General features: G+C 37.5%; 1 protein-coding gene across 1 annotated transcript in view; it reads right to left on the reverse strand.

Annotated features, from left to right (window-relative positions):
• The window catches only part of HEPHL1 (hephaestin like 1), a 90,375-nt gene that overhangs the window by 51,562 nt on the left and 26,127 nt on the right, over positions 1 to 12,686 (reverse strand). The window contains exons 3-5 of the mRNA XM_040256483.1: positions 8,735 to 8,947; positions 7,934 to 8,113; positions 832 to 1,086 (exon numbers count right to left, since the gene is read on the reverse strand). Of these exons, the coding sequence (XP_040112417.1) occupies positions 832 to 1,086; positions 7,934 to 8,113; positions 8,735 to 8,947 (648 nt within the window). The remainder of the gene's footprint in view (positions 1 to 831; positions 1,087 to 7,933; positions 8,114 to 8,734; positions 8,948 to 12,686) is intronic.

Raw genomic sequence — 12,686 nt, forward strand, 5'->3', positions numbered from 1 at the left:
CACACCACTCTATATAAAATAGATCATCAGCAAGGACCTACTGTAGAGCACAGGTAACTATACTCAGTACTCTGTAATATGAGAAACTTACATGGGAAAAGAATATGAAAAAGACTGGAGATTTGAATATGTATAACTCATTTTTCTGTACACCTGAAACTAACACATCATACATAAATCAATTATACTCCAATATAAAATTTTTTAAAAATTTTTAAAGTGATATCAAAAGGGAATTCAAGAATTGGATAGGGAGGTGGCCCAGATAATCTTGAAATCCTTTTCTGGCTGGACCAGATTATCTATAAATTCCAATTTCTGATTGTAAATTTTATTCTATTTATAATTGCCCATGTGTTTTTCCCAGTTCATGTTGCTTCCCCTACTTGGAAAGCTTTTTTCTTCTTCCTCATCTATCAAATTCCTACCCATACTTCTAGGCTCAGATTAGGGACCCCCTCATTAGGTAGTCCCTCTGACTGTTCCAGTAAAGTGACAAAGCTCAGAGAGCATTTATCATTCTGCCTCAAATTTTATTCATTTTGTAAATGTATAACTATATTTAACTACTAGATTCCAGGTTCCAGGAAGGTCTTATCTATTTTTTCAGTCATCTCTTACCTGGTTCATAAGGAGGTAATTAATTAATAAATATCTGTCAATAAGATGCCAAATAGGCATTATACATTTTCCTATGTTTAATATTTAATTGTAATAAATATAACACAGGCAAGAATCCATCCATTAGCATGCACTGAAGTGAGCACCGTTGACTGTGTGGTTTAATTGTACCATTGTAACCATTTCCACACTGGCCTCCATCCTTTTTACCTTGGAGGTGATCACTGACTTGGCAGGTTATCATCCACTTTCCAGGATTCTCAACTATCATTTCTATTGTCAGGAAGGTGGCTGGGAACAGGTTGACAACATCAGTCCGATGCCCTCTGCTGATGAAGGTGTTACCATAAAAATAGATGGAATGGATGTCTATCTCATTCCCCATCCCAAACAGGTGCCAGGACACTGATTCACCAACGCACATATCAGGTTCAGGGAAGTTTCCAAAGAGGTATCCATTGAGTGCTGAAAAACAGAAACACCGGTGAAAGACACTCCCCTGCAGAGCCCAGGAGAACCAGAAACAATGGTAATACATACTCTAGCACAGCTGAAAAACTAGCACAGATCACTGGGTTGCAATATTTTTGTGCAGAAAAAAACGTGGCTTCTTTGATAAAATGCAGTCCCCAAAGGAATGAAAAGCATTAGTCTTTTTAAGAGAAAATCACTCAATAAAAGTGATCAGCAATAGGAACACAGCCCTGAGCTGCTCTGTGAAGACAATGAGATCAGGAGTAAACCAAAGCGCTGTTTATAATTCCAGGACAGCTTGACCACCTCCTACTTCCACCTCTATTTGCATATTTACCATCCCCACCAGATCTGTTCTGTGTAACTAGAAACCCTGTCTTACCTCATGTTGGGAAAGCTGACATATAGTAGCTATTTAAGTGACAAAAGTATGCAGCAAGAAGAAAAAGAAATAATTAGAAGGGAGGAATGAGGCAGTTCAGTTCAGTCACTCAGTTGTGCCCGATTCTTTGTGAACCCATGGACTGCAGCACGACAGGCTTCCCTGTCCATCACCAACTACTGGAGCTTGCTTAAACTCATGTCCATCCAGTCCATGATGCCATCAACCATCTCATCCTCTGTCATCCCCTTCTCCTCCTGCCCTCAATCATTCCCAGCATCAGGGTCTTTTCAAGTGAGTCAGCTCTTCACATCACGTGGCCAGAGTATTGGAGTTTCAGCTTCAGCATCCGTCCTTCCAACGAATATTCAGGACTGGTCTCCTTTAGGATGGACTGGTTGAATCTCCTTGCAGTCCAAGGGACTGTCAAGAGTCTTCTCCAACACCACGGTTCAAAAGCATCAGTTCTTCGGTGGTCAGCTTTCTTTATGGTCTAATTCTCATATCCATACATGACTACTGGAAAATCCATAGCTTTGACTAGATGGACCTTTGCTGGCAAAATAATGTCTCTGCTTTTTAATATGCTGTCTAGGTTGTTCAAAACTTTTCTTCCAAGGAGCAAGCATCTTTTAATTTCATGGCTGCACTCACCATCTGCAGTGATTTTTGGAGCCCAAGAAAATAAAGTCTGTCACTGTTTCTATTGTTTCCCCATCTATTTGCCCTGAAGTGATGGGACCAGATGCCTTGATCTTAGTTTTCTGAATGTTGAGTTTTAAGCCAGCTTAAAGGAATGAGGCATGTTATTATTATTATTATTATTATTATTATTATTTGCCATTTCTCCCATCCCCATCCCCATCCCCTGCCTGTTGTAACCACCAGTATGATCTCTGAATCTATGACCTTGGTTTTGAGGAGTTTACTTGTTTGTTAGATTCCACATATAAAAAAGATAATACAGCATTTGCCTTCTGTGTCTGACTTATTTCACTTAGCATAATGCCCTAAAAGTCCATCATGCTGTTGCGAATGGAGAGATCATTCTTTTTTTATGGCTGAATATTCCACTTAATATTCCTTTATTATATGCCACAATTTCTTTATCCACTCATCCATCAGTGGACACAGGCTGTTTCCATATATTGGCCATTGTAGAAAAAAAATGCTGCAGTGAACATGGAGGGGTGTGTATGTCCTTTTGAATCAGTGTTTTCATTTTCTTCAGATAAATACCCATGAGTAGAATTGCTGAATCTTATGTTAGGTTTGTATTTTTAGTCTTATCTATACTGATTTTCATAGTGGTTATACCAATTTACATTAGTTATTTCTTGATAATTTCCATTCTAACAGGCATGAGATGATATTTCATTGTGGTTTTGATTTGCATTTCCCTGATGAGTAATGATTCTGAGGAGATCAACCCTGAGATTTCTTTGGAAGGAATGATGCTAAAGCTGAAGCTCCAGTACTTTGGCCACCTCATGTGAAGAGTTGACTCATTGGAAAAGACTCTGATGGTGGGAGGGATTAGGGGCAGGAGGAGAAGGGGACGACCGAGGATGAGATGGCTGGATGGCATCACAGAATCGATGGATGTGAGTCTGAGTGAACTCTGGGAGATGGTGATGAACAGGGAGGCCTGGCGTGCTGTGATTCATGGGGTCGCAAAGAGTCAGACACGACTGAGCGACTGAACTGAATTGAGCTGAACTGATGAGTAATGATGTTGAGCATCTTTTCACGTACCTATTGGCCATCTGTATTTCTTATTTAGAAAAATATCTATTCAGATATTCTGTTCATTTTTAAAATAGGGTTGTTTGGCTTTTTGTTACAGAATTGTATGAGTTCTTTATATATTTTGGATATTATTTCCTTATCAGATGTATGATTTGCAAATATTTTCTTCCATTCAGTTGGTTGCTTTTCCTCATTGATGGTTTCCTTTGCTGTGCAGAAGTTTTTCGTTTGATATAGTTCTACTTGTTTATTTTTGCTTTTATTGCTTTTGCTTCGGTGTCAGATTCAAAAAATCACTACCAAGACCTATGTCAAGGAGCTCACCACCTATGTTTTCTTATAGGAGTTCTATACTTTCAGATCTTACTTTCAAGTCTTTAATCCAACTTGAGTTAATTTTTGCATATATGTAAGATAGTGGTCCAGTTTCACTCTTTTGCATGTGGCTGTTCAATTTTCCCAACACCATTTGTTGAAGAGACTGTCCTTTTCCTCCTATATATACTTGCACGGGCTTATTTGATGGCTCTCTATTCTATTCCATTGATCTCTGTGTTTGTTTTTATTCCAATATCGAATTACTATCAGTTGAGTTCCGTTCAGTCACTCAGTCATGTTCAACTCTTTGTGACCCCATGAAAGGCAGCATGCCAGGCCTCCCTGTCCATCACCAACTCCCGGAGTCCACCCAAACCCATGTCCATCGAGTCAGTGATTCCATCCAACTATCTCATCCTCTGTCATCCCCTTCTCCTCCTGCCCTCAATCTTTCCCAACATCAGGGTCTTTTCAAATGAGTCAGCTCTTCGCATCAGCTCTTTGCATCAGCTTTTTGCATTCAGCTTCAACATCAGTCCTTCCAGTGAGTATTCATGACTGATTTCCTTTAGGATGGACTGGTTGGATCTCCTTGCACCAAGGGACTCTCAAGAGTCTTCTCCAACACCACAATTCAAAAGCATCAATTCTTTGGCCCTCAGCTTTCTTTGTAGTCCAACTCTCACATCCATACATGACCACTGGGAAAACCATAGCCTTGACTAAACGGACCTTTGTTGGAAAAGTAATGTCTCTGTTTTTAATATACTGTCTAGTTTGGTCATAACTTTCCTTCCAAGGAGTAGGCATCTTTTAATTTCATGGTTGTAATCACCATCCGCAGTGAGTTGGGAACCTAGAAAAATAAGATCTGACATTGTTTCATCTGTTTCCCCATCTATTTCTCATGAAGTGATGGGACCGGATGCCATGATCTTAGTTTTCTGATGTTGAGCTTTAAGCCAACTTTTCACTCTCCTCTTTCACTTTCATCAAGAGGCTGTTTAGTTCTTCTTCACTTTCTGCCATAAGGGTGGTGTCATCTGCATATCTGAGGTTATTGATATTTCTCCTGGCAGTCTTGATTCTAGCTTGTGCTTCCTCCAGCCCAGCGTTTCTCATGATGTACACTGCATGTAAGTTAAATAAGCAGGGTGACAATGTACAGCCTTGACGTACTTCTTTTCCTATTTGGAACCAGTCTGTTGTTCCATGTCCAGTTCTAACTGTTACTTCCTGACCTGCATACAGATTTCTCAAGAGGCAGGTCAGGTGGTCTGGTATTCCCATCTCTTTAAGAATTTTCCACAATTTATTGTGATCCACACAGTCAAAGGCTTTGGCATAGTCAATAGAGCAGAAATAGATGTTTGAATTAGTATAGTTTTGTAATAAAATCAAGGAGCACAATCCCTCTAGCTTTGTTCTTTTTTAAAATTATTTCAGCTATTCAAGGTCTTTAGTGGTTCCATACAAATTTTAGATTGTTTTTTCTATTTTTGTAAAAATGATATACCATTGAGATTGAAATAGGGATTGCACTGTGTCTGTAGATTGCCTTGAGTATTTTAACAGAGTATTTTAACAACATTAATTCATCTACTCCATGGATGCAAAATATCTTTCCACTTATTTGTGTCTTCTTAAATTTTTTTATTAATATCATAGTTTTCAATATATGGGGTTTTCACCTCTTTGGTTAAATTTATTCCTAGATATTTTATTCCTTTTGATGAAATTATAAATGAGGTTGCTTTCTTAACTTCTCTTTCAGATAATTCATTATTAATGTAAAGAAATGCAACAGATTTTTGTGTATTGATTTTATATCTCTCTAATTTACTGGAGTCGTTAGCTTTTCTATATGTAATATCATGTCATCTGCAAATAGAAACAGTCACTTCTTTGTTTCAGATTTGGATGATTTTTATTTCTTTTCCTTGCCTAACTGCTCTGGCTAGGACTTCCAACACCATGTTGAATAACAGTAGCAACAGTGTGCATCCTTCTCTTGTTCCTGACCTTAGAGGACTAGCTTTCAGCTTTTGCCATTTATAACCTTAGCTGTGGGCTTGTCATATATAGTCTTTATTATGTTAAGGTGTGTTCCATTTATACTCTGTTAAGGGTTTTTATCCTAAATGGATGCTGAATTTTGTCAGATGCTTTTTCTATGTCTATTGTGATAATTGTATATTTTTATGCTAAATTTTATTATTGTGGCATACAACTTTAATGGATTTGTGGAAGCTGAACCATCCTTTTATTCTTGGAATAAATCTCACTTAATCATGGTTATGAAACTTTTAATGTATTGCTGAATCTGGCTTGCTGATATTTTGTCGAGTATTTTTACATCTATTTTCATCAGGAATATTAGCCTGCATTTTTTCTATTTTTGTGTGGCATCCTTGTCTGGTTTTGGTATCAACACAATGCTGGCTTCATAAAACATGTTTGGAAGAGTTTCTCCCTCTTCTGTTTTTTGGACGATTCCGAGAAGAATTGGTATTAATTCTTCTTTGGATGTTTGATGGAATTAACCAAAGAAGCCATCTGTTCCTGGACTTTTGTTAGTTGAAAGGTTTTTGATTACTGATTACTACTTGCTATTAATCAGTCTGTTCAGTCTATTCCATCATGATTCAGTCTTGGCGGGCTGTATGTTTCTAGGAACTTGTGCATTTCTTATTGGAGAAGGCAATGGCACCCCACTCCAGTACTCTTGCCTTGAAAATCCCATGGAAGGAGGAGCCTGGTAGGCTGCAGTCCAGGGGGTCATGAAGAGTCTGACATGACTGAGTGACTTCACTTTCACTTTTCAGTTTCATGCATTGGAGAAGGAAATGGCAACCCACTCCAGTGTTGTTGCCTGGAGAATCCCAGGGACGGGGAGCCTGGTGGGCTGCTGTCTCTGGGGTCACACAGAGTCAGACATGACTGAAGTAACTTAGCAGCAGCATGCATTTCTTATAGGTTATCTAACATGTTGGCATATATTTGTTCATGGTAATCTCTTATGATCCTTTGTGTTTCTCATCTTTCATTTCTGATTTTGCTTATTTGAGTTCTTTTTCTTTTTTCTTAGTCAGTCTAATTAAGTATTTTAGTGTCTATTTCATTTTTGTTTTGCCCTTTCTGCTCTAATATTCTTTATTTTCTTTCTTCTAGTAATTTTGGGCTCAATTTGTTCTTTATCTAGTTCTTGAGGTGTATAGTTAGCTTACTTGAAACTTTTCTTGTTTTCTGAGGTAGGCATTTATCAATATGAACTTTCCCCTTAGAATTCTTTTTGCTGTATTCCATAAAATTTTATATATTACAGTTCCATTTACATTTGTTTAAAGCTTTTTAAAAATTTCTTTTTAGAGTTCTTATTCAACCTGTTGACTGTTCAGTAACATGCTGTTCAATTCCACATGTTTGTAAATTTTCCAGTTTTATTCATATAATTAATTTCATATCATTGTGATCAGAAGAGATGCTTTATATAATTTCAGTCCTCTTAAGTGTATTAAGACTTATTTGGGGCCTAACATATGCTCTGTCTTGAAAAATGTTCCATGTGCTCTTGAGAAGGATGAGTATCCTATTGTTTTTGGATGAAATGTTCTATAAATATCTGTTAAGTCCATCTGATCTAACATGTTGTTTAACACCAGTATTTTGTAATTGATTTTCTTCCTGGACACCTACATTGATATAAGTAGGGTATTAAAGTACTTTATTATATGTATTGCTGTCTGTTTTGCCCTTTATGTCTGTTAATACTTGCTTTATATATATATATATAAGTTCTCCTATGTTGGGTGCACAAATATTTTAAACGTTATCTATTCTTGTTGAATTTGCCCCTTTATAATAATGTACACCATTTTTGGTATCTTACTATAGCCCTTGTTTTAAAGTCAATTTAAAGTCTGATGTAAGTGTAGCTACTCCACCTTTCTTTTGGTTTCTATTTGCATGGAATAATTTTTTCCATCCATTCAGTGTTTGTCTATATGTATCATTACAATTAAAGTGTGTCTCTTGTAGGTAATGTAATAGATAGGTCTTGGTTTGGTTGTTGTTGCTGTTTAATCTGTTTAGTCCCTCTGTATCTTTTGATTTGAGAATGTAGTCTATTTACTTTTAATTGTTGATAAGTATGTGCTTATTACCATTTTGTTCATTGCTCTCTGTTCTTGTGACTCCTCTCTGTTACTTTCTTCTTCTTTGCTTTAGGTTCTGACTGGTTTTATTTTGCATCATTTTCTTATTATTCTCATCACTAAGTTATAAATCTTGGAAAGCTCGGTTTGCTATTTCTGTGTGTTTTGTATCCCTTGTAGTGCCAGATACACAAAAGACAGTTGGTATGTACTTGATAACATGGGAGACACTCACCATGCATTTTGTTACTTCTCTGGAAAACAGCATCTTCTTTGTCAACTGAATCAGGATCAGTGCAGAACTGTCTGATATTTTCATCGAGGTACCAGCTTTGATTCTCATCCACAAGAGTGAACATTATAACAAACTCCCGGTCTACATCAGTCCTTTTTCCTGAAAAGCTGTGCAGGATACCTATCAGGAACATTAAAGGGGTAGGAAAAGTTCAAAGTGGACTAAACCAAGATGAGCTTTTCTTCCTGTCAATAGTATCAGATAAATGAAGACTTTCAAAGGCCTATATCTACAAGAGTAACCCACAACATAAAAGCAGTGAAGGGCTTTGATGGAAATGACAGAACCATAGAAAAGTCATGAAACAGAAATTCTCACAACCACAGACTTGGAAACCTGGCTATCCTTAAAAGAAATATACTTTATTGATAAAACATAGATACATTAAATCAATTAATAGGGTACAAAGCAGCAAGGTGATTATGTGGGTCAAATAATAAAGAAAAGTATCCCTGGTTATTTGAGTACATTTTACAGTTTCCTATGTGTGGTGTCAGTGTGTAGTTTTTGCATATAAGTTTCAGAATGCTATGATGGTTTTAGGCAGAAGTCTGAGTTATTCTCCCTGCTATGGATCTTCTATGTTAGGAGAATTTCTTTAATCTTACAGAAAGTTTGGAAGAAGAGACACACTCTGCGTGATACAAGGGGGGTGGGCAAGACAAGACCTGAAGACTATATACACTTTTCAGCACACTTGGGAAGAGGTTTCTAGACACAGAGAGGGAGAAGACATCTTACCTTCTTTGCACACCAGCAGTGGGCCAATTAGCCCAGAACAGATGTCCTTAGGGGCATCAATATGTGAATGGTACACCCAAGTCAGGCAGTTTGCATCTGCTGGGGCAGGAGCATATTCTTCTCTCACTGGCCAGACGTAGGTATAGTTTTTGCCAGGGGGAACCATGTCATCATCCTTGTTCCTTCCAGATGTTCCATCTGGATACAGGGCTCCTTTCAAGAAAAATGAAACAGTTAAAACACAGAGATCACACATTATAGTGGAAAGGGCCAGAGCTTTGAAATCAAACATATGTCAGCTAAAATTTATTTGCTACGGGACTTGAGACTTGTTACTTAAATTCTCACTGCCTTGGTTTTCTACCAATAAAGCTGGAATCTACCCCACAGAGATGTAAGAATTATGTGAGGCACTGTATATTGTGTCCTGCACAGAGTCAGATACTTAGTAAACTTTTAAGAAAAGATTAAGAAAAGGTATACAAGAATACACAGAAGAATTATACGAAAAAGATCTTAATGACTTAGATAACCACAATGGTGTAGTCACCTAAAGCCAGACATCTTGGTCTATGAAGTCAAGTGGGCCTCAGGAAACATTACTGCAAACGAAGCTAGTGGAGGTTATGGAATTGTAACTGAGCTATTTAAAATCCTAAAAGATGATGCTGTTAATTAAAGTGCTGGGCTCAATACGCCAGCAAATTTGAAAACTCAGCAATGGCTACAAGACTGGAAAAGACTGGTTTTCATTCTAATCCCAAAGAAGAGCAATACCAAAGAATATTCACAGTAACAGACAGTTGTGCTCATTTCACATATTAATAAGATTATGCTCAAAATCCTTCAAGCTAGGCGTCAGCAGTATGTGAACTGAGAGCTTCTAGATGTACAAGCTGGGCTTAGAAAAGGCAAAGGCTTTCATGTAGTCAATGAAGCAGAAGTAGATGTTTTTCTGGAATTCCCTTGCTTTCTCTATGATTAAATTTATGCTTCATTGACTTGACTGTGGGGATCACAACAAACTGCAGAAAATTCTTAAATAGATGCGAATATCAAACCATTTTGCCTGTCTCCTGAGAAACCTGTGTGCGGGCCAAGAAGAACAGTTAGAACATTACACAGAACAATGGACTGATTCAAAATGGGGAAAGGAGTATATCAAGGCTGTATATTGTCACGTTGTGTATTTATGCAGAGAATATCATGTGAAAGGCTGGGCTGGATGAAGCACAAGCTGGAATCAAGATTGCCAGGAGAAATATCAGCAACCTCAGATATGCAGATGACACCACCCTAATGGCAGAAAGTGAAGAGGAACTAAAGAACCTCTAATGAAAGTGAAAGACAAAAGTGAAAAACTTGGCTTAAAACTCAATATTCAAAAAACTAATATGGCATTTGTGCTCATCACTTTATGGCAAACAGATAGAGAAAAGATGGAAATAGTGGCAGATTTTCTTTTCTTGGGCTCCAAAATCACTGCAGACAGTGACTGCGCCATGAAATTAAAAGACACCAGTTCCTTTGAAGGAAAGCTATGACAAACCTGGACAGCGTATTAAAAAACAGACTCATCATTTTTCCTACAAAGGTCCATCTAGTCAAAGCAATGTTTTGTTTTGTTTTGTTTTGTTTTCATTATGTACAGAAGTGAGATTTGGACCATAAAGAAGGCTGAGCATTGAGGAATTGATGCTTTCAAACTGTGGTGCTGGAGAAGATTCTTGAGAGTTCCTTGGACTGCAAGGAGATCAAACCAGTCCATTCTAATGGAAACCAACCCTGAATATTCACTGGAAAGACTGATGCTAAAGATGAAGCTCTAATACTTTGTCCACCTGATGTGAAGAGCTGACTCATTGGAAAAGATCCTGATGCTGGGAAAGACTGAAGATGAAAGACAAGATGGTGGATGGCATCACCAACTCAATGGACATGAGTTTGAGCAAGCTCCAGGAGATGGTGAAGGACAGGGAATACTGGCATGCTGCAGTTCATGGGGTCACGAGAGTCAGACACTACTTAGTGACTGAACAACAGCAACAACAACAGGTTAAATAGAAGCCGATTCCAGGTGTATTCAAGTCCTTAAGGTAAAAGGTAAAACTGTAAAGCTTTAAGAAGGTAAAATGGGGGAATATCTTCATGATTTTAGAGTAGGAAGCTTTTTAAAATAATTATAAAATGTACTGATTGTTAAAGAAAGCACTGACAAATTTTTACCACAATTACACTTATGAGCTATTGCACAATGAAGGAAACTTAAGCAAAGTGAAAAGACCGCCTTCAGAATAGGAGGAAATAATAACAAATGAAGCAACGGACAAAGAATTAATCTCAAAAATATACAAGCAAGTCCTGCAGCTCAATTCCAGAAAAATAAATGACCCAATCAAAAAATGTACCAAAGAACTAAACAGACGTTTCTCCAAAGAAGACATACAGATGGCTACCAAACACATGAAAAGATGCTCAACATCACTCATTATCAGAGAAATGCAAATCAAAACCACAATGAGGTACCATCTCATACCGGTCAGAATGGCTGCTATCCAAAAGTCTACAAGCAATAAATGCTGGAAAGGGGGTGAAGAAAAGGGAATCCTCTTACACTGTTGGTGGGAATGCAAACTAGTACAGCCACTATACAGAACAGTGTGGAGATTCCTTTAAAAACTGGAAATTGCTTGGGGCTGGTACACTGGGATGACCTGGAGGGATGGTACGGGAAGGGAGGTGGGAAGAGGGTTCAGGATGGGGAACAGTTGTACGCCTGTGGTGGATTCATGTTGATGTGTGGCAGAACCAATACAATATTGTAAAGTAATTAGCCTCCAATTAAAATAAATAAATTTAAATTTTAAAAAAAGAACCTGGAAATAGAACTGCCATATGACCTAGCAATCCCTGCGGGGCATACACACTGAGGAAACCAGAATTGAAAGAAACAATTGTACCCCAATATTCATCACAGCACTGTTTACAATAGCCAGGACATGGACACAACCTAAATGTCCATCAGCAGATGAATGGATAAGAAAGCTGTGGTACATATACACAGTGGAATATTACTCAGCTATTAAAAAGAATGCATTTGAGTCAGTTCTAATGAGGTGGATGAAACTGAAGCTTATTATACAAAGTGAAGTAAGTCAGAAAGAAAAACACCAATAGAGTATATTAATGCATATATATGGAATTTAGAAACATGGTAATGATGACCCTATATTTGAGACAGCAAAAGAGACATAGATATAAAGAACAGACTTTTGGACTCTGTGGGAGAAGATGAGGGTGGGATGATTTGAGAGAATAGTGTTGAAACATGTATATTATCATATGTGAAACACATCACCAGTCCAAGTTTGATGCATGAAAGCAGGGCATTCAAAGCCGGTGCACTAGGACAACTTCTGAGGGATGGGATAGGGAGAGAGGTGGGAGGGGGGTTCAGGATAGGAGACACATGTACACCCATGGCTGATTCATGTATCAGCCATGGCAAAAACCACTACAATATTGTAAAGTAATTAGCCTCCAATTATAACAAATAAATTAATTTTAAAAAGAAAAAAAAAGTTAAGAAGTTCTGTTCATTAAAATATACCTTAAAAGACTGAAAAAGCAAGTCACATATTGACGACATACATAACTGATGAAAGCATTCATATTCAAAATAAAGTACTCCTTCAACTAAGTGACCAAAAAAAACCCAGAAAATCCCATAGGAAAATATTAAAGGTATTGGTATGGGATCAGTATTTGGAAAAAAAATACTTAATTTAATAAATTTAATAAATTTCATTACAGGGAAACCCTAAATTACAATGACAATGATATAGCACTATGGACCTAACAAATAGGCAAAATTTTCTAAAGTTGGTAGTATTCAGTGTTGTTGGGAATATACAGCAACTGGAATTTTCATACACTGCTGTTAGGAATATAA

This window comes from Oryx dammah, unplaced genomic scaffold (genome assembly GCF_014754425.2).
Source record: "Oryx dammah isolate SB20612 unplaced genomic scaffold, SCBI_Odam_1.1 HiC_scaffold_15, whole genome shotgun sequence".
NCBI classification, from domain to species: Eukaryota; Metazoa; Chordata; class Mammalia; order Artiodactyla; family Bovidae; genus Oryx; species Oryx dammah.